At 41.0% G+C, this 24,376-nt stretch overlaps 1 protein-coding gene across 5 annotated transcripts in view; it reads left to right on the plus strand.

Moving 5' to 3' along the window:
- Nucleotides 1-6,621, plus strand: part of ACVR1C (activin A receptor type 1C) — a 56,206-nt gene extending 49,585 nt beyond the window's left edge. For 3 of the 5 annotated variants that reach the window (XM_087710305.1, XM_087710328.1, XM_087710323.1), the window contains one exon: nt 1,985-4,295. In XM_087710305.1, coding sequence (XP_087566431.1) covers nt 1,985-2,107 — 123 coding nt within the window. In that variant the 3' untranslated portion in view covers nt 2,108-4,295. Of the gene's footprint in view, nt 1-1,776; nt 1,882-1,984; nt 4,296-5,095 lie in introns of those variants that run through there. The other 2 variants (XM_087710309.1, XM_087710319.1) reach the window with 2 other exon arrangements.
- The last annotated feature ends 17,755 nt before the right edge of the window (nt 6,622-24,376 follow it).

The following is a 24,376-nucleotide window of genomic DNA, read 5'->3' on the forward strand; positions in this document are numbered from 1 at the left end:
GTGCCTTATTCCTAAATTTGGGGGCTCACATTTCTAAATTTCACCCTGGGATAAGAAAGTGCTAATCTATCTAGAGGAGGGCTGTCAAACTCATGGCCTGCAGGTCAGATGCGTCATGTGCTGGCCACGCCCATGTCCAGCTTAGTGAAGGAGGGAAAGTCATGATATGCCACATGATAATGCCGTGATGATGCGCATTTAACACCACTGTTCTAGAGGCACCAGGCAGCTGAACAGGCAATTGATGGACACGGACAATTGGAAAGAAGGACAAATAGAGGAGATAGGAGGACACACTATCTTTTTAACTTTCCTTAACAAAATAAAATTGAAAAACTTAAAAAAAAAAAAAAAGCACTTATGGCTACATGTATATGAATTTTTTTCCCCAACATCAGAAAGGCTGGTGTTTCAAGGAAGACAGAATGCTAGTGTGGTTAGGCAGTGTGTAACTGATTACGGTCTTGCCAATTTGAGGCAGCTGTGAAAGGAGAGTATTAATTAACCAATTAAGGTTACAATTAAGGTCAGCAGAATTTATTAACTTGTTGGTAGCACTTATTAGGGAAGTGCTGCATTGCAGAGAGAAGGTGATCCAGAAGATACATCTTGATAAGATACTCAAAAAGCTGGACAATATTTGAATTTAAGATAGATGGAGGACAGAAGGATAAAAAGAGCCAGACAGAGGACATGAGGACAAAAAGGAGGACATACCTTCCTTTTGCCAGACTGGTAACCTCATTTCTGCATTACCCATATTTCTGGGAATATTGGCTGAGGGAAACCTTCAGGCAGCCCTTTTGATGTTCTGTATGGAACGTATGCACAAATATAAGGACAGCCGTACTGGATCAGATTGAAGTCTCGATTCAGCATTTGTTCCCACACAGTTGTAGAAAATAGGGGTGAGCAATCTGTAGAACTCCAGATGTGGCTAAACAACACCTCTCAGCACTTGGGACTTCTCTAGGAGAGTGCTGCTGGCAAAGATGGAGTACCACCAATTGCCTGCAAGCAGGAGATGATGGCCATAATCCTTTTCTGTTCATGTCCTTCAGCAACTGATATTACAAAGCCAATTAGAGATATGGTTAGTACGTGCTTGAGTAAAAAAGAATTAAAAATTGTATCAACACATACACCGTAACCAGTGTTTTCCATGAATTTGTCCTTTTAAAACAGTGATTCTCAACCTTCCCTATGCTGCGACCTTTTAATACAGTTCCTCATGTTGTGGTGATCCCCAACCATAAAATTGATGTCTCGGTTGCTAAGACCATTGAAAATATGTGTTTTCTGATGGTCTTAGGTGATCCTTGTGAAAGGGTCATTTGACCCCCAAAGGGGTCCCGACCCAGAAGTTGAGAACCACTGTTTTAAAGCCAGCCAAGTAGATGACCATCACTATATCATTTAATCGTCAGCTTATCTACTTGCGAAGCTACTATTTATTTTTTAGTGTATGAATCTTGACATGGATACAAAGATATAGATGGAGGAATGAAAGTTACATTCATTTGAACAAATATTTTTTTCTTATTTTTCATTGGTTTTCTTCCTTTATCGGGAAGACTTTTTTGCATGTTGTTCTAGAGCACAGGTGTCAAACTCGTGGGCCCATGGGCTGGATGCATCAATCACGCACTGGCCATGCCCACCCCCATTTTAGTGAAGGGGGGAGTCACTATATGTCACGTGACAACAATGTGACGCTGTGAGTTTGGCTAGAGTATATCCCAGCTCTCACCAGAATAATTTTTTTTGCATACACAGGAGGTTGCTGAGGGAAGGATGAGACTAGTATGGCCATTCCATCAGCAGAATGAAAATTAGGCTTTAAGCCAGAATATGTGAATAATAAATATACATTGATCAATATTTTTGAATTGTTTTCTTGAGCCCTGGCAATATTTATAGCATACCAAAAACATTGCAGTGGGAATATGTTTCTTTTTAAATTCTTGGTTTGTCCTTTCTTAAGGCGCTCAGACTTATGGGCCGAATCATGCGTGAGTGCTGGTTCACCAATGGGGCAGCTCGACTGACAGCACTTCGTATTAAGAAGACAATTTCCCAACACTGTGGACAAAATTCCAAAGCTTAAATTTACACGCCTTGTAAAAATGGAACAGGAAAATGTATTTACTGTATGTCTTTGGTTTTTGTATTGTTTTTGATTTTGCTCTACCTCACATGATACTCAGAATAGTACTGCAAAGCCCAAATCCCAGAATACTGCAATGTAGCTTCATTGGTTCTTCACATTTCATCAGAATTAATTTTTGGTTGCTGGGTGATGTGTGTCTTGTTTTGGCTCGTAAAGGAAAATGATTTATTTATTTTATGGGCATAATAATCCATGAACATGCTCCACAGTGTTGACATAATACTTCCTGCCATGGCAGCAGAAGCTCCTGAATTACATATGAGAAGTGAACATCAGCAAAAGTTTATCACCATGGCAGAGCCCTGTTCTTGTTTGTGTTGGTGGTATACATGAATTTCATAAACTAGACCAAAAGTGGGCAACTTGTGAGCTGATTTTATCACACCTTCTGTCTCGCTTCACTCTTATATAAAAACAGCTTCCTTTTTGGTAAACACTGTCTCTTCATCCCCCTGGTTTTTTAAAAAAGGAGAAAGGTTGAAAATAGATTTCTTGATCTATTTCTGGTGGAGCCCACTGCATTCCGGAAAGTTATCTCTGAAAGGGTGCAGCTGGTAAACACAAGGTTATTTACTCTCCGAAGTAAACTCTGAGGATACTAAATGTATTGAATCTTTGTAAAAATATATTGACCGCTGGCTTATTTAAAAAAATATTTGAAATGACCGGCTTTTCAATTCATTTCAAGAACTGAGAAGTGAGCCATAAGAACTCTTTAGGGGTTGAGCCTGGACATCTCTGGAAGATATGGTTGACTACAGGGGTGGGCTTCAAAATGTTTAGCAAGGGGTTCTTTGCCTGGTTGATGAGTGGGCGTGGCTATGGTGGACGTGGCCTAGTTGGCCTCCTGCACCATGGGGGCGGGGTTTGCCCTCCCTGGGCTCTAGAGGCTTTCTTTGAGCCTCTGGGAGGGCGAAAACGGCCTCCCCAGGCTCCGGAGGCCCCCTGGAGGCCAAAAATGTGCTCGTTTCCGGCCTTCCCAAACTTCTCGTAGGCCCGTTTTTCACCCTCCTCGAGCCTCCATGTGTGCCCTGCACTTATCTACATCCAAAACAGGCTGCATGGGGACTCCTGGGAGGGGAGGGGTGGGCAGGGCCAGCCAGGGGTGGGATTTGGGGGTTCTCCAAACTGCACAGAATTTTAGCTAGACTAGAGGTTCTCCTGAACCCCTTTGAACCCCCATCAGCCCATCCCTGGTTGATTGTAGGCTTTGCTCAGAAGATTTCCACAGGCTGTGTCTTCATGTTAATTACTTTCACTTGATACTTTTTTAACTTTTTATTTTCAGCTAGCAACAGTACCTGTCTTACTTTGTAGCAACCTGGAGGAGGGGGGGACACACAGAAAATATCTGGCAGTGTTTCCATTTTTTGTTCAGGAAGCCCCTAGAGAAAAATGAGCTCCCTCCCCACTGGTGGTATTAAAAATCCCCCTTAAAGAAACCATAGTATTTTATGACCCGGGGGGGGGGGAAATGCAAGCACACACCCTTGACATTGCCGATATAAAGAATCAAAAGGAGATACTGCCAGTCAGAGTTGATATGATTGGGCTAAGCCAGCCAGAGGTTTGACTTTTCTGCATTCCTAAGGAAGTAAGCAAGTGAGAAACTGGGACCAAACTATCAAGGCATTTTTCACAGAACTTTGTAGAATAGGCGGTGCAATATGTGTGTGCGCGCACACACACATGTATATATGTGTAATGTGTATTTGTGTGTATATTATATGCACACATGCACATTGATTTTTATTAATCAAATAAGAGTAATTAAATAGAACATGCTTACTGTGAAAGTTGTTCTTCTATTATTAGTCACATTATAGATGATCATTTATTTAAAGCTTTAACCACCACATTATAGTTAAATGTTGGAAATTCTATATGTTACATGTCTTTTGTCTTTAAATTTCAGTCTATGAACGAAATGTTCTAAATCTAAAGTAGTGTAAATGTGACGGGATAAATCTGGAATGTCTGTTTTGTGGTGCCAAAACTTAGAACAAAGTCACAAGGTCCTAATGTAAAATATGTGTAATGCTTACCTGACTTTTCACAAAGTGTGAGACTGTTTGGCTAAAAAGAAATAGCATTTTACACAACTCTGTTTTGATCCATAATTTTGGGGGGAAAAAATCACTAAAAACCCTGAAGAAATGGCAAATAAACACAAGTATCAGTATTAAACTTCTGTAAATTTGAAAAAAATGAATGTATATATATATATATTTTAATATGTTATTCAGTTGTGAAGATGTAGCTTTGATGTTTATTCTACAATCAAGAGTTGAATAGACATGCCTTTTTTGTAAGCTAATTGTGTTAAGATCTTCTCATGCAACCAATGTTTCCCATGTGACCAAAGCCAACCATGTAGAAAGATAACATGGGAACCATAATTCTCATATGTACCTATAGCTCACATGAATCCAATGTGTCACAGGATCGCCAAGTTTAAGGCAGCTCTTGGACGATTATGGTTTGCAAGTGAATGGCCTCAATTATTCCACTTCATAAACTATTTGAAGAGGAAACTAGTAAGACCAAATTGTTGCTCATATCTCTGGTTGTAACTGTCTCTGTGCATGACAGAGAGGGTGAACTGTTTCTAATCAGCCACCCACAATATATTCAATCTGAAATCCCAAAAGTGAATCTCCAAATTTCTAGGGAAAAGAGCTGTAGTGTATATTCTGTATGGAAGAAGTCCCAGATTCTAGGGTGGGGCTAGAAAGAGATTTATTTATCAGGGAACAAAATGCTACCCTGAGGTTGAAAACGGTATCACTTTATTTTATTATTTCTCTGCCTTATAACAGGAATCAAGCCATCCATCTCAGGGGTGTTCATATTAATTTTGGAGTTCTTAAAATGCAAATAAGAATGTTGACTTCTATCTTTCATTTTTTTTTCTAAAATCTTTAGGCATCCCTCAGCCAAGAGTTTAACAATCATGAAAATAGGATTTCTGTTGATGCTGACCCTTAAGATGTGAATGTAACCTGTGCCAATACAATAGTAAATGGAAATTTATAAGTTGCCTATTGTCATCATCACCAGTATGACAATCATGCTTTCATCTTAAAGTAGCTTTTAGCATAATCCTAGCCAACTTGGGCTGAATTCCATAGCTAAGCAAGAGCAGCCCTGGTTAGCACTTGAACTGGAGCCAATGGCAGGCTGTACAAAATCAGAATACATCCCTCCCGAGAGAAATCAATAACAAACTAATACTATAACAATCCCAAGAAAACACTATAGATGTAGGCACTAGTAGCCACTCAGTTCAAGGGCCTTTAATTAATTAAGCATTAATGCTATTTATGCTGATATTAAAACAATTGAATATATCTAAGAAATGTGTGTCACATATTCATGCATAGTGATTAATGATGTTCCTTGTGCTTTAATTTGAATAGTCATCTAAACACCCTGTGATTGATCATCTCTAAATGGTCCATTTATATACACAAGAATCATTTGATGCTACATTTCAAAAGTGATAAACAAGCAGAGAATAGCTTGAACTGATCTTGAGTCACCAGTGATGACTTTTTGAGGCGTAGAAGTAATAATCCTAGATTTTCTGTAGTGTCACCCTTCTATTTGTCATTTTGCCGTTATGCTTACATTTTAAAATTAGAATAACATTCTAACTGCTGAAATTGATATTGTTATGTGAAAATGTGAAAATAACAAGAGTGAGAAATGACTTGCATGTGACAATTGCTGCTCATTTTCTTTGTTCTTTAGGGACTGCTGAAAAAGCCTGAAATCGATAGTGTGCAATTCTCACATGTAGTTGCTTTACACTTAACAGAATGCTGCACAAAGAGGGAGTTTGTGTTTTAAAATATTTTGTTATAGATAAGCTTGTGCTTTTCTTACTTGTATGAAGTAATTCATAAGATTCAAGCACTTTCCACTTTCTACAGACACCACAATTGTATGGCTTAGGCGGAAAATAAGTATTAAATGAATAAAATAGGTAGTAACTCTGAAATGTGATGAAAGTGCAATACATTAAATCTGAAGAAAATATGTGTAACCTAGTTGTGCAAATTTATATAGGAATAAATAAGTTCAAATGATGGTTGATGGTGGAGCAGAGCTCCATTCTAGAAGGGGATGATGTAAATTTTCAATTGCAAATGCCTATAAAGAATATGTGTTAAGAATAGATTTCTCTTAAGCTGTTTTTAAATAAAATTATGGAACTGAATGAGGATTTTTGTACTATAACTTGCTTTAACCTAAGTGTATACTATCACAATAAATATTTATTTTTTAAACAAATAGCTTTTACTATTGCTGCTACTGCCTCTAGTTGTAAATAATATGTCTGTTGTATTTTTGTATACTACTTTTTGCCTCTCAAAGCATATTTTTAAAAGGGACAATGTCAATTTTACAATTTTAATTTTTCTTTGCTGTTTTTGTGAATTTCTTATAAACAATAAAAATTGAATGTCTGAGAAATGTTATCTGGTTTGCTACTGACACACTCAAGCACAACTAATCAAAATACAAGGAGCCATTCCAGCCAAGAATTCAGACTTTCCCTCCCACTAAAACAAAAGTCATATTTTATCACTTTTTAATTAATAAAAAGAAAATACAAAAATAATGATAATATATCCATTTATCTTTCCAAAGCTACAAGAGCAGCCTTTTTCTAGTAGTAAGGACACAAAGAATCCATTTAAGTTATCAGATTGTCAAATTCCACAGACTGGGTTTAAAATAATATTGTCCTCTGAATATCATAGCTTTTGTTGCACAATCATATTTATATAATCCACTACTTTCTCCCAAAAATTCCTAAGTATAACACATTGTAGAAACATTTTAAAGAAGCGTCTCCAACAAAATGCTGGTTTTGACAGTCCTTTTCTACACAAACATAATGAAGTCCAGTGAATTCTGAATATTTTTTGTTCTCTAAGTCGTAATTGGAAGTCCATTGACATGTTTATTATAGAAATTAAGACATTGTCTAGCCAATATAGGACCCTCTAATTCTTTATTCTACTCTCGTTTCTTAACATCTGCATATCTAATAGATTTACTGATAACAAATATCTAAAAACTAAAACTTTTTTTAATTTTAAAGGATTAACAAGTTGTTTTAACATCTCAGGTGTCTCAGAAGTTGAAAATGCTGTTGGTTCAGTGCTGTTAACAAATGTAACTGTAACTATTGCCACTGGGTTACCTCTGATAGATGATATTTAACTCTTAGTGCAGAGTATGTTGAAAATTGGATGTCATCGTCTAACAGTTGGCCCAAAGTCAATATCCCTGCTTTCACCCAGTTTTTCTATATCACCATTTTTTAGTCATATCAGATTGACTTTATGGGGAAACCTAAACTTAAAAACCGAGACAAAGGAGAACATTTATTTGTTTGTCTGTTCTTGGGGTTTTGTCTCGAAGTAAAACCCATAGGAGCACTCGGGGCTGTGACTCCTAGGTTTAGGAACAACATCAGAGCTCTCTGTTCAGAAGAGGATAATGCTAGGAGTGAAGAAAATACACACCAGAGAAGGTTTCCCCCCCACAAACACAGTATATGTGCAACCATAGAAAAAAATCTCCCACAAAATACCCTCAAACCAAGCCAAAGATATCTCAGGTATCATGTCCTATGTATCTAAGATATACTCAAAATTGCATGGTCCTTTCAGATGTTCATTTGTTGGGTTAAGCCTGATGCTTTATGATGCTTGCATACTTTATGATGCCTGCATACTTTATGGCTACTTTCTATGAATTATATGAATGAACTAGCAGGATACCCGTGCTTGTGAAACTATGTGATCGGGCAATGCAGGAGAAATTTGGTTCACTCCAGTTCAATCTGTTGGCTCAGTGGCAGTTGGTGATTGAAACACATAGGGAATATCGCTCCTACCGCCTTGAGCCCGGAAGCAGTTCTATAGGTGGAAGGCATAGACATTGTGGTGAAGTACTGATATTTAGTACTGTAAGAAGCCCCAGACTGCTCCTGAGTGAAGGAGTGGAACATCTGCCAGTTTGAAGTAAGGTAACGAATGTGAGGCAACTGACAGTTGGAACAGAGTTCTTTTCAGGTGGGGAGAGGGAGTAGAACTCCTTAGCATCAGAGTGTGTTAATTACTAATGAAATACTAATGATCTGATGGTGTTTTCAAAAAATCCTTTCTTAGCAAGCACCTAGAAGCCAAGAGGAACATACATGCCAAATTTCAAGTTTGTAGGCTTTACGGTTCTGGGGATTTTGTGATGAGTGAGTGGTATTTGGCTTTTATGTATATAGGTTACATGGTGGTGGGGAGGGAAAAAAAACTTCCTCATTCCCTGAATCCATTAATGGACTATTATATTTCTCTAAAGGAATATGGGTGCATAGACCAACTCTTAAAACAATATAATAGCTGTTAAAATTAAAATATAAATAAAAGCAAAACTGTAGAAAAAAGAGCATCCATCATCAAAAACCTTTGCCTTGGCTGACAAGCAGGTTGCTTGTCTTCATATAATGGAACATTTTAAAAAAGAATGACAAGCACTTCTTGAGAACCAATCGTTAATAAGAATGAAAATTGTGAAACCTTGAGAATACGAACAGGAAGCTGGGGGTAGGTGAGATTGCTTTAATGAAATAGCAGAAGTGCTACGTTTACCATGACATCCAAAGCACTGTTTTGAAAAGGATTTCTAAGTATGCACAGCCATTATTATCCTGAAAAACACAATAGCATATTATTCAAGTAAAGTATTAGTAATACTTTCAAGTAAAGTATTAGTAATCCCTCCCTATAAGCTATTAATTCCATTCTGTTTAATTACAAATAATTCAAAAACGTATGTAGGAAATGCACACTAAGTATCATAACACTTGGAATAAGTTGCATCTTTTACTTAGTAGAGTATGAAGGTTTCTCCTTCAATGTAAACTTTCTCCTTCAAAGTAAGCCTTTTAAAGGTAATACCCCTGCATTGGACTATAACCCAGAAAGCTGTGGTAGAATATATGTGTTATTGTTTAAAGTGTCTGCCACCAGACTCAAATATGGGTCATGTGGCTCAATAAATTATGGTTTGTTTACTGTTTGCTGATTGGATTTATGAGATACGCAAAACCATAAGCTCAGCTTTTAAACAAAAAAAATATTGAGTCCAGATAACACGTTATGGCAAATTTTTAAAAAAACCATATTTTGTGGTTTGTTGAATGAAGTGTATCTGGTTTTGCTAGACCAGACCAACATAGCTATTTTTCTGGAAAAAGTGTACATTGATTCTGATCTGAACTCCGTAGTATCAACACGGAAACTCTTCTGCTGAAGGGCCATCCAAAGGCTGCTGCGTTTCTACTTTCAGCCATAAAGGAGGCAGAAGAATTGGATGATGGTCTTCCACTTTGAGCAGAACCAACTCCCTCTGTTGACGTTTCATAGAGTGGAGACTTCACGGTATTCTTCTTTGAAAATGTTCATGCTACCTTGGACTTTGGCTAAATATTGGTTGATCAAATCACAATGTGCTAAAGAAGAAACTAGCCTTCCAAGCAGAGGTAGGTTTCTACTGGTTTGGTACTTTTTGGCCGAGTAGGTAGTAACTTGGTCTGCCACACCCCTGAACTGGTTCTCTCGGCGGTGCCATAGGCAACGCCATCTTGTTTTTTGCTTCTACGCATGCTCAGAAGCATTTTTTTTCAGATTGCGCATGCGCGCACACAGCATATCCCTGAGCGAAATAGCAGTTGCAGCAGCCGGAACCCACCCCCTGCTTCTCAGGCCACATATTGAGTTGGACCAATGCTCCCTTTAGTCTTAAATGGTCTCTTCTAAGTTCAGTGATTGCCTTTATAACTGGCCAGGCCAGGTATCACAACCAGAGTTGCCTCCTGCATGTACAGGCAGAGTTATAATCCCTTCCTCAAACGAAAATGTGATCGATTTTCACATCCTTGTTTGAATGACTGACAGCTAAGCTAATGGAAGACACTTATGGTCCATGAAGTTTCTGATTAATGGATCATAAGCTTTATTAAACAAGATGTGATATTCCTCCGTGGATAAGCGAATCTAGATGAGTTGGCTGAAGGAATAGCTTTTTTCCCAATGTTCTTTGGATTATCACGCTACCATTCCCCCCAATCACTAATCACTCACACTCCGGCTGATCCATTCCTGCTCTATTTCTTCATGGCCTCCTCCCTCCCCCTCCAACAGCTTATCCTGCATTGAACTTGCACTGCCTTGTCACTCTGGCGCTGAGTCAGGAGAGTTCCAGATGTACGTCAGTTTACTGTCGCTTGTCCGTAGACTTTCAAGCGAAAAAAGCCCAAGTATTGAGAAATGGTTGCAGGCTTTGAGTCACAAGTTTTGTTTTTAAAAGACCAAGTTGAAGTAACCCCAAGGCACCAGGCTGATGCAAGATGTTTCTTTGAATAGAAATTGATCCCATGGTAAGTTTTTAGATGAGAGAGAAGACTCCTCCCGATTGAGACATTTGGTTAAAAGTAATTTTCTAAAGCATTTGTTTGTTTCTCAGAAGGAGGAAGGCATTTCACAGCCTGTCCCGAAACCATAATGTAATATATTGATATTGCATATTATACTTAATGGGTGAAAAGTAGTAAATCTGGTGTTAACACAGTGAATATCTAAACACGCTAGCTATTTTGCTGTTTGGTAGTTTTAAATGGTTGGTGCGAGGAGCCTTATGAATTCTGGATTTTATTCATTATCCTCTGCTGGTATCCTGATTGAGACCAACACAATCTACCCTCTGTAGGTTAGTTTGTGAGAAAAAATTTTTTCTCCTCCCACAGCACTGCCAAACTTCCATTTCCTTGCTTTTATTTTTTAAAAGACATCTTTAAGTTGCGATGTACAGACTTTACTATTTTGTTTCTATGAAGCTGCAAGATCAATTAGTCCTAGCCTCAAAGTTTCCACAGAGATAACAGAGGAAAGTAGGATTGAAAGACCTGTTCCTTCTTGTTTTGACAAGGAAGGAAGGAAAGAGGGAACAGGAAGGAAGGAAGGGTCTGCATTTATGTCAAAAGACATGAGGTGGGAAGGGGAGTAAATACATCCAGATGTGCAAGTATCAGAAAGCACTGGAAAGCCACTGGGACTAGTGAGGAGGAAACAGTCCCTACAGGAAAAAGGCAGGCCATAGAGTGGTCCATAAAACAGCCAGCCAGGGGAGTTCACAGTTCCTCCAGTGTGTCTGTACTAAGCACCAGCTTGGCTGCTTGCCAACTCACTGAAATCTGGTTTGGAATTTCTGAAGTTGGCTTGCGGAACAGCTTGGGATGTGAACAAAGCAAGGCTTCTGGAATTATTGTTCCTCAAAGTTAGAATCCAGGAAGAAAATTTATTTATTTGTTTCTTTGTTTGACTTATTATGACTGCCCATCTCAAATAAATGATGTTGGGTGGCTAACAATGCTAAGAGTAAATAAAAACAAATCTATTTAGGAAAAAAAAATAAAGCAGATAGCAACGAAGACAAAGAAAATGCAAACAGCTATTAGGCCAACACACATCAGGGGATGAGATTTGAGCACAAAACTAGGTCTTTAAGGGGATATGAAAGGCCAGCAGGGTTGAGGCCAACATTATCCAAAGGGATAATGTTCCAGAGAGTGGGTGTCATAGCAGAAAAGGCTCTCCTCTTTGGCCCTGCCAGCCAACATTTTTTCTTAGCCAATGATATTTGGAGCATGCCTCTTCTACTGAATTTCTTAGGATGTGTAGACATACCTGGGAAAGATAATTCCATTAGTAATCCAGCCCCAAGCCGTGAAGGGCATTAAAGGTGATTACTAGCTCCTGGAAATATACTGGAACCCAATGAGCACTTATAGCACCACTGGAAGAGAATTGTTAGGCATCTTTTCTTTTGGTCTTTGGCCTGCCATACTTTCTATTCTTCTACTATGCATTTTCTACTGTAGGAAAATGGGAAGGGATTGTAAGGAGTTAGATGCTATGTAGCCATAACAAAATTCTTTCTAGAAAGCCAAGGTCATCCTTTGTCTTTGCACCTCTGCACCTGACTGGAACTGGATGTGTGGAACTGCCAGCATGACAATGGAAGATTGGACCATGTGATGTACTTGTGGGTGTGGGGGCAAGATCTTGAACTTTCAACTGGGTGGGGAAAACCGGGAAGCTTTCAGATTCGGGTTTCCCCAGATGTGCCAACATGGCTCTCTTAATAAATTGGAATTTTGAGGAATGCTTTGCCTTGGACTCTGATTTAATTTTAGATGCTATTTGGAACCCTGACAATAATATTTAGAACACAGAGGATAGAGTTTACAGTTCAAGGTTGAACTATGGGTTCCTTGGTTCTCTCCGAACTTGACTGTTTTCTTGCAGATATTTCATTACCCAACTAGGGTACTCATGATGTTATCTAGTTGGATAATGAAGCATCTTCAAGAAAACAATCAAACTTGGAGAATGCCAAGGACCGCAAAATTCTGCTAGCATGTGATCTATCTAGCAACATAATTTACCTTAATTAGTTTATACATCTCAGGTTAGCAGAGAAACACACACTACATTAGAAACAACTCCAGAAGTCCTACTCTGCAGGATTTCCCTGGTGCGCTTTTAAGTCAGAATTGGTCTAACTGTGATTTCTCATGGCTTTGTATTCCAGTTTTTGCCTTTACTGTTCTTCCCCCCGTTCCCCCCCCCCCAATTTCTCAGCCTTGATAGTTTATCTTCTTCTTCTTTGGAGTAAGTGTTCTCGTAATTGTTCCAAAAAATGTCCACAAAGGAGGGTGACCCATCTAAAGGTCTATATACTTTATACTCCAATATTATCCTTGCTCCAAGCAATACTTGTTATCTTTTTTAAATAGTCAGATGACTGCATTATCAGTATTTATAGATCTTTCTAAGGAGAGTTATGGGCTGATAATAAAGCTGGTGGAAGTTCTTTTCTTTTTTTCCAGTATCTGAAAAGAGAAAATAAGAATCATTATCATCTTTTAATGACCCTATAATCCTTTGCAGGGTGGAATCTGGAGCTAGCAGAGTGTTTAATGGCTGGATGCCCTTCCTGTCGCCAATGTGGAGTTTTGTTCAGTAGATATATTCAAAAGAAAAAATAAGAATGCCTTATAATATTTAAGAGACAGAAATGGGCACTGGTTGTTTTCTGCAATAGACAACAAAACAATGCAAGAAGAAGAGGAAGCACATTTAAACCAGTGGGTGTCAATACGTTAGTCACTCGAGCAAGAGAAGTGACGATATCCTCCCTGGAGCAACTATCTAGTTTATATTTTGCAAAAAAAAAAAAAAAAAGCCAGGAGGAAGGTGATTTAATTTTAACTCAGAAAACCAGCTGTGGTTTTTCTTCTCACACTTTGAATTTCAACACCCCACCCCAAAGCAAAAGGCAATCAGAATTTAAGAACTGGGTGGGAATCTTTGGTTTGGCTTGGCTCACAGACCACCTGACTAGCCTATTCAAAATATTGGGGTTTGCCTTGAGCTGGATTTTCTTTTGTCTCAAAAGATGCCTTTATGGTGAAACTGGATTGGATCGAGTTGACCCATATTTATCAGTGGACTGGCTTGCCTCCAAGAAGCTGTGGGTGCTCCAATACTGGAGGTTTTTAAGAAGGGATTGGACATCCATTTATCTGAAACGGTATAGGACCGTGCTGGAGAACCAATGGCACATGGAGCTTTATTTGTCAGCACTGCAGCCCTCTGCTCCAGCACACATGCTGATTTTTAGCCTTCTGGAGGGCTGGGAGAGGCCGTTTTTGCCCTCCCCAAGCTTCAGGAAAGCCTCCTGAGCCTGGGAAGGGAGGAAAACAGGCCCAACCAGAAGTTCGTTCCTGAAATTACGTTTGGGCCACTGGGCCATTTTTCGCCCTCCTCAGGCTCTGGAGGTCTTCCTGAAGCCTGGGGAGAGTGAAAAACGGCCCAACAGGCAAACCGGAAGTTTGGGAATGAACTTCCGGTTGACTTGTTGGGCCTGTTTTTCACCTTCCCCAGGCTCCGGAGGCTTTCCTGAAACCTGGGGAGGATGAAAAACTGGAGAGGGCAAACGCTCGGCCCACATGGGGTGGTGGTGGTTATGTGCGCAGATACGCAGGGGAGGGTCATGCACACATGCGCATCTGGGTGGGCATGCACGCGCTATAGCATGCACGGACAATTTTGGCACACCTTTGGAAAAAGGTTAGCCATCACTGGTATAGGCTCTTCTGCTTGAGCAAAGGGGTTGGACTAGAAGACCTCCAAGGTCCCTTCCAACTTCGGTATTCCGTCTGTTATCTCTGCCTTTTTTCTGTGAAGCTTCTCCATATTGTCTGCACTGCCCAGAATCTGCTGGCTGCCAAAGGATAGTTTGCTGTCTGCCTGTTCTCTCCGTCCCTTGATTTTTGCTTTGTTAGGGCTGGCAGCAGGGCTGATTATAACAAGGATTGATCTGCCAGGATGCAAGACAGGCCTTTAGCCGGAGCTATAAATAAAACCACAGGATGAAAGGAAAGTAAATGGAATCGCACAAGGTGAGGAAAGGGAAGAAAAAGGAACAAATGAGAGAAATGGATGGAGAGCAGGCAGATGATGAGGGTGATAAGGGAAATAGATACACCAGGAACACGGGGTTTGCCTGCTCTGTTAGGTCAAAGCTGGGGTGGACACTGCTGCTGGATAACAACAATGAAGAAAGCAAAGGCAATACCAGTAGCAATAGCCACCTTGGGTGCAATCCCAAAACAACAGGAGCATCCCTTGAACATCATCAGCACGGACAAAACCACCACCATCGGCATTCATCAAATTTACCAATTCATCGAACTGAGCAGTCAACTGCAAAAGCTTTTACTAAGAACAGCTTATATCCGGTGATATCTGCAACACCCTAAAAACATCCACATCTGCCTATCCCAGGTCCTTGTGAAGGACTCAGTGGGCAGACAAAAATGCCAAATACAGTCTGAACATCTGGATCACTGTGTGGCAAAGCATAACAACATAAATGAATCCAACAATTAAAACATCAGGAGACCAAAGGCAACTAGCAAATACAAAGCTGAACACCATAACATTGTACAAAACATTACAGCCTCAATGGCTGTCTCTGCTATTCAGCCTGCCCCACCTAACCAAGAGAGCTGAGGACCAAACAGCTATATGTCACCTTCAGCTGCTTTTTAGTTTTCCTTCCTTCTTTGATCCCCAAAAGTAGGAAAACCACTTCCTATCAACCTCTGTTTTGCTTGCTGCGCTTGCTTGCTATCGGCTGCCATAGGAACGGGAGGGGGGACGGGACAGTGCATAGAATTAGGGAAGGGAATTATATTGTACTAGAGGAGTCTTGTTCTCACCATCTTCTGCGCATGCTGGTGACTGATGTTTGCACTTGGTCAAGGCCAACAGTTCCGCATACCAACTTGATGAGGCTGTTTGAAGATGCACCCCACATGGCAACTTAGGGAGTTACAGATTGGACACTGGGTTGGGGAATTGGGGGGAGGGTGCTGGGTAAATGTTTGATATGTATATGTTCCCGCCTTTCTGGCTCAGATCTTGCTTTCCTTTAGCTGTTTTCACTTCATATCTAGTAAAAGTACTTTATCTCTATTAAAATGGAATTGAGATTTTCCTTTCTTGGATATTGAAGGAGGCATGCTTGACACTTTCTGCTACTTAGGTAACACAGGGGCAGGCCATGTGGGGAGGCTTAGATGGAGAACCTATGGCATGCATGTCAAAGGTGGCATGCAGCACCCTCTCTGTGGGCACGCGAGCCGTCACCCAGATTGAGCTCTGCCACACATGCGCATGTGCCTCTCACTGGCCAGGTGCTCTTCGAGTGTCTGTTGTGCATGCGGGAGGAAGCATGCAAGGGGCCAAGGCGCATGTGTGTGGGGTGCACATGCATGCATGGGGTAGGGCATATGCAGGGGCAGACAGACATACGTGGGGGGCAGGGCACATACAGGGGGCCCCACATACATTGCATTTGGGGGGGTTCGGGCACACACACGCATTCACACACACACATGCGCGCTTTGAGCACTCAGTCTGGAAAAGGTTAGCCATCACTGGCCTAGACTTTCAAGGCATGCTACAATCCCCAAAAGCCCAAACTGACTTCAAAGGTTGGATTGGATTGGATTGGATTTATTACATTTATATGCCGCCCTTTTCCCCGAAGGGGACTCAGGGCGGCTCACAATTCAGTCAGGGAAAGGGGTACAGACAGGGGATAAAAAGACGAACATAACAGTACACAATTTAAAACACACAACAACCATACCATTCGAGGAGGGGGGGCAGAAGCTCTTTAGCCCCAGGCCTGTCGGAATAGCCAGGTTTTAAGGGCTTTGCGGAAGGCCTGGAGGGTGGTGAGGGTTCGAATCTCCACGGGGAGTTCGTTCCAGAGGGTCGGAGCAGCCACAGAGAAGGCTCTCCTCCGGGTAGTCACCAGTCGGCATAGGCCAGCAGATGGAATTCGGAGGAGGCCTAATCTGTGGGATCTATTGGAGGTAAAAAAGGTAATTTTAGAATCCCTGTGTTTCTGGTGGAAACTGAACAGGGATCCAGGAAGCAGTTTAGAAGGCTGAGAAGAGGATTGGGATGAAAAGCCAAGTTCTGCCAGAATCAATGTACCCTTGAATCGTCCAGGATGTCAAATAGCCTAATATGAATTTTAAAAATCCATGTTTTATAGACATTGAAAATTCCCTGCATTGTCCCAGAGCCCTGCAACTTTCTTTTGCAACTTTTTTTTTTGCAACTTTCTGACAAGCAAAGTCAGTGGGGAAGCCAGATTCATTTAACAACCGTGTTACTAACTGAACAACAGCGGTGGTTCACTTAACAAACGTGGCAAGAAAAATCGTAAAATGGGGCAAAACCCACTTTAAAAAATTCTCACTTAGCAGCATAAATGTTGGGCTCAATTGTGCTCAGAAGCTGAGGACATCAGCTCTATCCTCCAACCTCCATTTTTTTTTGAAAAGGTGGAACTTTGAGAAGCTCTATCTGTGGATAGTTGAAACTTAGTAGGATATCCTAAGCATCTATCAAATATCACGTAGGAGATATTTGATAAAATATCTAAAAGAAATTTGCCTAAAGATGGCTTGTGCAGTTAAGACAGAGGAGCATTTTGAAAGCTGACTAACCACAGTCAGCCCAGGCATACATATTACAGGAAACCAAAGAGCAAACGAAGCAGGTTTTTCAAGCACAAAGGTAGATACAGGAAATCAAAGCATTTGGGGGAACAGGAAATTTTAGAAAATACCACTGCTGATTAAAAAAAAATATTCTGAAGAAATTAAGCTAAAAGAGTGAAGCCCAATTTTTCAATATTTTGTGGGCTTTTCCCTGTGATGGCTGTTGAATCAACGCTGTGCTTTTTTTGTTTTGTTTTACCTGTATTCTCACAACCATGCAAAGGTGGGTTTTGTGCTACAAGGATCTTTCTTTCTTTCTTTCCCTGTCTGCGGTTCCGATTGCAGTAGTCCTTTGCTTCGGATTAAAGCACCGTTTCTCATTCCTTGCAAAACTGGGGAAACGGCAGGGCCGCCAACCTCCCCCCTTTCCTTGCAGCACCATCGGTTGCAAAATGTTCCCCTGATTTGGTTTATAAGTTCGCAGCAACACGATCCAACAAATAGGAAAGTTTTAATAAGATCTTATGACTTTATTTGGTCTCTGCTGCCCCCCACCCCCAACCCCGTTAGCCCTTGGGTTTTGTCCCCTCCCAAGGAGAGAGTGGGAAGGAGAGGAAGGAAGGAGGGAGGGGGGAAGGAAAAGAAGAAGGGAGAGGGGAAGAAGATGGAAGGAGAAAAGATGGAAGGAAGGAGAAAGAATGAAAGGAAGAAGGAGAAAGGAGAAGGAGGAAGATGGAAGAAGAAAGGAAGGAAGAAAAAGAGGAAAGGAGGGAGAAAAGAATGAAGGTGGTAGGAAGAGAAGGGGAAAGAGCAGAAAGACAAAGAGGATGAAGTTGATAGGCAAGAGGAAGGAGGAAGGAAGGAAGAAAGAAAAAGGGAGGAAGGGAGGAAAGAAGAAATGATGGAACTAGAAAGGAAAGAAGGGAGGGATGGAAGAAAGAAAGGGGAAGACAGGGAAAGAGCAGAAAGACAGAGAAGGTGAAGGTAGATAGGCAGAAGGAAGGAAGAAATAGGAAGGAGGGAAGGTGAAAGGATGGAAGGAGGAAGGAATAGACGCAAAGGGGAAGAGAGAGATGGAAAGAGCAGAAAGACAGAGAAGGTAGATAGGCAAAAGGAAGGAAGCTGAAAGAATGGAAGGAGGAAGGAAGAGAAAAGGAGGAAGGGAGTGAGTGAGGAAAGAAGAAAGGATGGAAGGAGAAAGGAAAGAAGAGAGGGAAAGAGCAAAAGACAGATAAGATAAAGGTAGATAAGTAAGAGGAATGAAGGAAGGAAAAAGAAAGGATGGAAGAAGGAAAAAGAAGGGAGGGAGGGAGGAAAGAAGAAAATAATGGAAGAAGAAAGGAAGAGAAGGGGAAGAACAGAAAAATAAAAAGAAAGGGAGGAAGGAGGGAAGGTGAAAGGATGGAAGGAGGAAGGGAAGAGGAAGAGAGATCAAAAGAGCAGAAAGACAGAAGCTAGATAGGCAAGAGGAAGGAAGGAAAGAGAAAGAATGGAAAGGGAAGAGGGCTAGAAGGAAGAAAGAGGGAGGGAAGGAAGGAAGGAAGGTGAAAGGAGGAAGGAAGGAAGGGGTACTTCCACTTGTAGGCCTGGGACTGAATGCAGGAGGAGTCTCTCCATAGGATCAGCTGCTCCTCTGATCATGGTCTATGAAAATGTTACTGCCTGCCTGATGCAAATTTAGACAGACGGTGCTTTGGTCTGCCCCTCAAATCCTTCCCTTTACTCCTTCCCCTGTAGAATTTAGCCCCTTGAGTTTTGCCTTTGAGGGGCATCTAAATTAAGGTGACCAGACGTCCTGCTTTTGGTGGGCCAGTTCCGCTTTTGAACAATTTGTCCCACGTACCGCGGCGTTTTTAAAAAGTCCCGATTTTTTAAAAATTTTTTAATTAAGAACCCCTCCCCGGTCAATGGTGTCCCTCTTTACCAATGTTAAAATCTGGTCACCTTACTGTTGATGCATCATTTCATGTGGGAAATGCCAATGTGTTCTTCAAAGTTTCTCTCACGAGGCATCCCATATCCCTGATGCTCGAGCAGAAATACTTGACCATAAGAGAATGTGACTGTGGCTGATGACCTCTGAAGTCACTGACATCTACAGATTTGTATTCCTAGAAATCTCCAGGAATCTCCAGAGATGCCATTTCTACCCATTCCGACTTGCTGATCTTCTCTGCAGCCTTTTGAAAGTCAGAAAGTTGAAATAGAGGAAATACGAGGTACACATTACTTATTTATCAATTTTATATACGCAGCTGCCTATCTCATGAAGGCGACTCTGGCTAAAATCACAACAAACTGATTAGAAACGCATGTAAAAATAACAACATAGAACACATCAAAATCACTTAAAAAATTAAATATTATTTTTTAAAAAACGGAGATATAAACCCAAAGTGAAGAGAGAATAAGAATAACTGGCTCAGCAATGGAGTCATTTGTAATGTGATGTTGTAATGTTTATTACACTTGTATGCCGCCCTATTCCCGAGGGACTCAGGGCGGCTAACAAACAAGGTGGGGAGGGGGGAAATACAAAATTTAAGTAAGTCTCTAATTTTCTGGGAGCCCAAAACCCAATAACATAAACTAGGCTTTTGAGGGCCTTCAAGATTGTCAAAAGGGGTGGAGCTAATCCAGGGGTGGGCTTCAAAAATTTCAGCAGTGGGTTCTCTGCCCAGTTGCTGGGTGGACATGGCCATGGTAGGTGTGGCCTAGTCGGCCTCCCGGGGGGGGGGGGTTTCCTCGAGCCTCTGGGGAGGGGGCAAAAACTAGGCCTTCCAGAACTTCCAGGAGGCCATTTCCCCCCTCCCCAAGCCTCCGCACGGGCTCTGCACTTACCTCGCATCTAAAATGGGCTGCGTGGAGACTCCTGGGAGAGGTGGGGATGGAAGGCAGGATGGAGTGGGAGGGGGTGTGTGGGGGCAGCCAGTAGTCGGATTTGGAGGTTCTCCTAACTGGCCATAACAGGCCATTCTCCCAAACCCGGGCAAACCTGTAGCAGCCCACCCCTGAGCATCACAGTGGAGAAGGCATGTCTCTTGAGACCCACTTAAAAACAGTTGTACTATTGAAGATTAATATCCAACTGCTTCCTCTGGCTCTGCTGTGCATCATAAAAATATCATGAATTACAGTGGTAGTTTCGGAACAAGTACATCTTATTCTGTGTCATGCTTGTTGCTGATATTCTATGATAAGCATGATATCAGCATCAAAGTTATAATACAATATACTACTGATGTTTTTGATATATTTTGTGATATTTATACTCTTTCATTTGGACACCAGTTTCCTGAAAAGAATCATATGTAAAACATTTTCATTCCATCAAAATATACACACAACTCTCTGAGGTTTCCATAATAGCTGGGCTATTATGGGCTATGGGTATTCTTGGATTGCATTTTTGTAAATTCTTCAAGAGAAAAAAAGCCACATACCTATGGAGTTTCAATCCTTGGCATTCAGAAAGTTCTGAGGTCCATTTGTATCTGAGGACACGACGCTGCCTTCTAATTGGCCAGGTCATTTTATCTGATTAGGCTCAGCCTTGCACACTGTAAATCTTTGGTCTGTCCTGAGTTCAAAACGAAGATTCTCAATTACAAAAGCCCTTTCCAAATTAAAGTCAAAACAAAATATTTTTCTCTAAGACGACAAATTGGGTTGCTAAGGGATTTTTTGTTCCTTATCTGGAAATTGTTGGGTGGAGGACAGAGGAAGTAACTCTATTTATAGTGGAACCCACATACGTATTCATTGTGTCCACTATGTTCCTGCAACCATGGAAATGGCTACTATGCAGTGCCCCTTTGTACCAAAGGATGTTTGGTAGGTGGTTTGAAGTGTGAATTCTAGTAATGGGTGAACTCCTGAAAGCCCCATTCCAAACAGTTTAGTAGTTGAGTAGTTTTCACAATGAAGATCCCAAGGGGAAAAAAATACACTTATACTACTTCTTTCCCCGGGAGTATCATACATTTTTATATTACTTAGTGAGAATTGTTATTACTAGCCCAATCCATAATGGAAGGACCCTTTGGAATTTACTCTAACTTGTTAAAATAACCACATGTGAGAACATAAAGGTTTGAATGGGGGCAGCAACCACAACAAGTATTTGGAAGTAGCAAAAGGATATCCTTACCAAATAAAAGGTTGTTTGATTATGATTCATAGCACTCATCAAGACTTTTAACGAAAGCAGTGGTTTAATACCATGTTTTCCTGAAAATAAAACAAGGTCTTATTTTCTTTTGACCCCCCAAATAAGCACTTGGCCTTATTTTCGGGGAGGTCTTATTATTTTTGAGGTGCAGGAGGCGGCGAGCGTGGTCACCTCATGGCTGCTGCTGTGTTGCAATATTTTTTGGGGAGGGCTTATTTTTTGGGAGGGCTTATTTTAGCGCATGCACTCAAAAGCCCGATTGGGCTTATTATCCAGGGAGGTCTTATTTTCAGGGAAACAGGGTGTGTTTTAAAATGTCTCTCTCATTACAAAAGAGAAAGATAAATATTTCATGTACTGCAATCACACATATTCCAGAAAAGACTATTTAAGAATCTTTAGGCATATATTTAGCCTATTAAAACCTTGCACACACAAAAGAGTGGTTTCCCTATTTGTACTTATCCAACATTGCTAATATGACACTATACTTGTGTCTGTCGTTTGTTATCAGGTGCCTCATTTAAGAAGACCAAGTTCCTGACTGAACATTATCTGAAGGCTACTGTGAGGACTATTCAAGGCAGAATTGTGTGACCATGGTTTGATTGTTCGGAATCATTTCCAACAAAGTGTATTTTAATATATCTTGTTGATTGATATCTGTTGCTTTTAATTTTGCACAGCCCTGAGTCATATGTTGAAAAGATGCCCATACACTTTGAAAAACAGGGTGGGGGAAATGAAGAAAATGACATCAAACCTGTATCTTGAATTGCACCTGGGATCAACTAGCAGCCAACACAGCTCCTATAGTAGTGATGTTAAGTGATAAAGGGATGACAAGGGAACAAATTATCATCATTATGTTACTGACCTGTGTACTATCGTTTTTTTTTCTTACACCCAAAGAAAAGAATATAATAGAAGAAGCATTGTTGTAAAGATTTCAACATACTTTAATAGTGTTAGAATGTGAACCACAGCTGAACTGAAATGTTTTTTCCATTCATTCTTGAGTCCAGACAAAATAGCATCAGCCTTGTGTTCTCCATTGCTAATTGCCATCCCACTTCTGTTAAGCCGACCAACTTCCTTCCAAGATAATGGATGACAAAAGTATTTTCTGCATGACTTGCTAACTGCCATAATCATATTGAAAGGATGTGTGTGGACCTCAAGACCCTCAGCTCACACTTTTTTGAATAGAGGCCATATTTAATATGCTTTCCTGCAATGATGAATTGAGGAATGTGCAGCAAATCCTGGGAACATAGTGTTGTGGCCAGCCAGGGGCCAGCAGAGCTGGCAGCAGATTTGGACAGTGAGAAGGTTGGGAAGGAACATGGGCCAGTCCTGGAGTCTGGGGAAGGCTCTGATGAGGGCTCTGTGTCAGAGGCAGAGAGGGGGCCAAAGCCATATGCCAGTGATCAGCTGCCTTCAGAGTCAGACATCATTGAGGCAGACGAACAGCTGGAGCCTGTTCCCAGTGTGCACATGCGCATAGTTGCCAGACGAAGGGAACAGCTAAGGACCAAGGGTCGACTTGGGAGCAAAGCCACAGGTGGATGGTGAATGGCCCCTCCCATAGGGAATAAAAGAAGAGCAAAAGAGGAGGGGTATTTGCAGGAGAGAATTAGTTCATTCCTGCATTCTTGCCAAGTATTGTGGCATTTGAAAGATATCAGCCTGGCCACTCTCCAAGCCTGATAAAGGTCGGTAATTGTGAACTGTCTTGAAAGATTGGGAGAGGGAAGACTTTGCTGGAGAGGAATTCACTGTAAAAGGGGTTTATCGGGACGAGGAGTTGGCTTCGTGCTGCTGGGGAAGCTAGGTCAGAACACATAGTAGAGAAAGAGGGACATGGCAAAAGAGACACAGGAGGGGAGAAAACTCCAGAAGGAGAGTTTTCTTATACCAGGTGTGACCAAATTCTGCAGAAATGACTTTGGCAGGCTTTCAAGATTTTGCATGATGCCTCCTAGAAATAAAGACCTTTCCAGAAACCCAAGGGGGTTCTTATTTCTTGAGTCAATCTGCCTGGAAGGGGTTGATACCCGATGTGCTTCAAAAATGGGGCTTTCTGACTTGCACAAGAGCCCGGTGTGTGGTTTTGCTACCATTCATTCTCTTCATGTGTTTCTGACACTTCCTGTACTTTGTGATGCAGATCTTGGGCATGTTGTGGATTTTTCTTTTCTTTATATCTAATAAGCAGTTCTCTGAAGCCCTAGTTACCCATTCGGACCCTTCAACAGGTGTTCCAAGGTGGAAGGCAAACAATGAGTGGTCAGAGAGGACCAGTCACTCCTCCTCCCATTTCCAAGGCTGGACTGATGAAATAGGAGACTATTTTTGTTTCACTGACTATACTGCATTTATTTATTTATTTATTTATTTATTTATTTATTTATTTATTTATTTATTTACTTACTTACTTACTTACTTACTTACTTACTTACTTACTTACTTACTTACTTAACATATATCCTGCTTTTATTATTTTTACAAATAGCTCAAGGCGGTGAACATGGCTAACACACCTCTTTCTATTTTCCCCAATAACAACCACCCTGTGAGTTGGACTGAGAAAGTGTGATTGGCTCCAAGCTCACCCCTCTGTCTTTCATGGCTAAAGTGGGACTAGAATTCACAGTCTCCCATATTCTAGCCTGGTGCCTTAACCACTATACCAATCTGGCTCTCACATGAGTGAAATTGACATGGATTTGGCTAATTTTCCCTAGTATCCCAACTATGAAATGGTGGTGTTTCCTTTCCCTGCACAACAGCCTATTAGGTGATATACCACCCAGATAAGTGTTGGGTATGAGGGAAGAATCAATGAGGGGGGGGGGAGCTCATACTAAAG

Source organism: Thamnophis sirtalis, unplaced genomic scaffold (assembly GCF_051295495.1).
Source record: "Thamnophis sirtalis isolate CommonGarterSnake01/CBP01778 unplaced genomic scaffold, rThaSir2_p1.2 scaffold_1, whole genome shotgun sequence".
NCBI classification, from domain to species: Eukaryota; Metazoa; Chordata; class Lepidosauria; order Squamata; family Natricidae; genus Thamnophis; species Thamnophis sirtalis.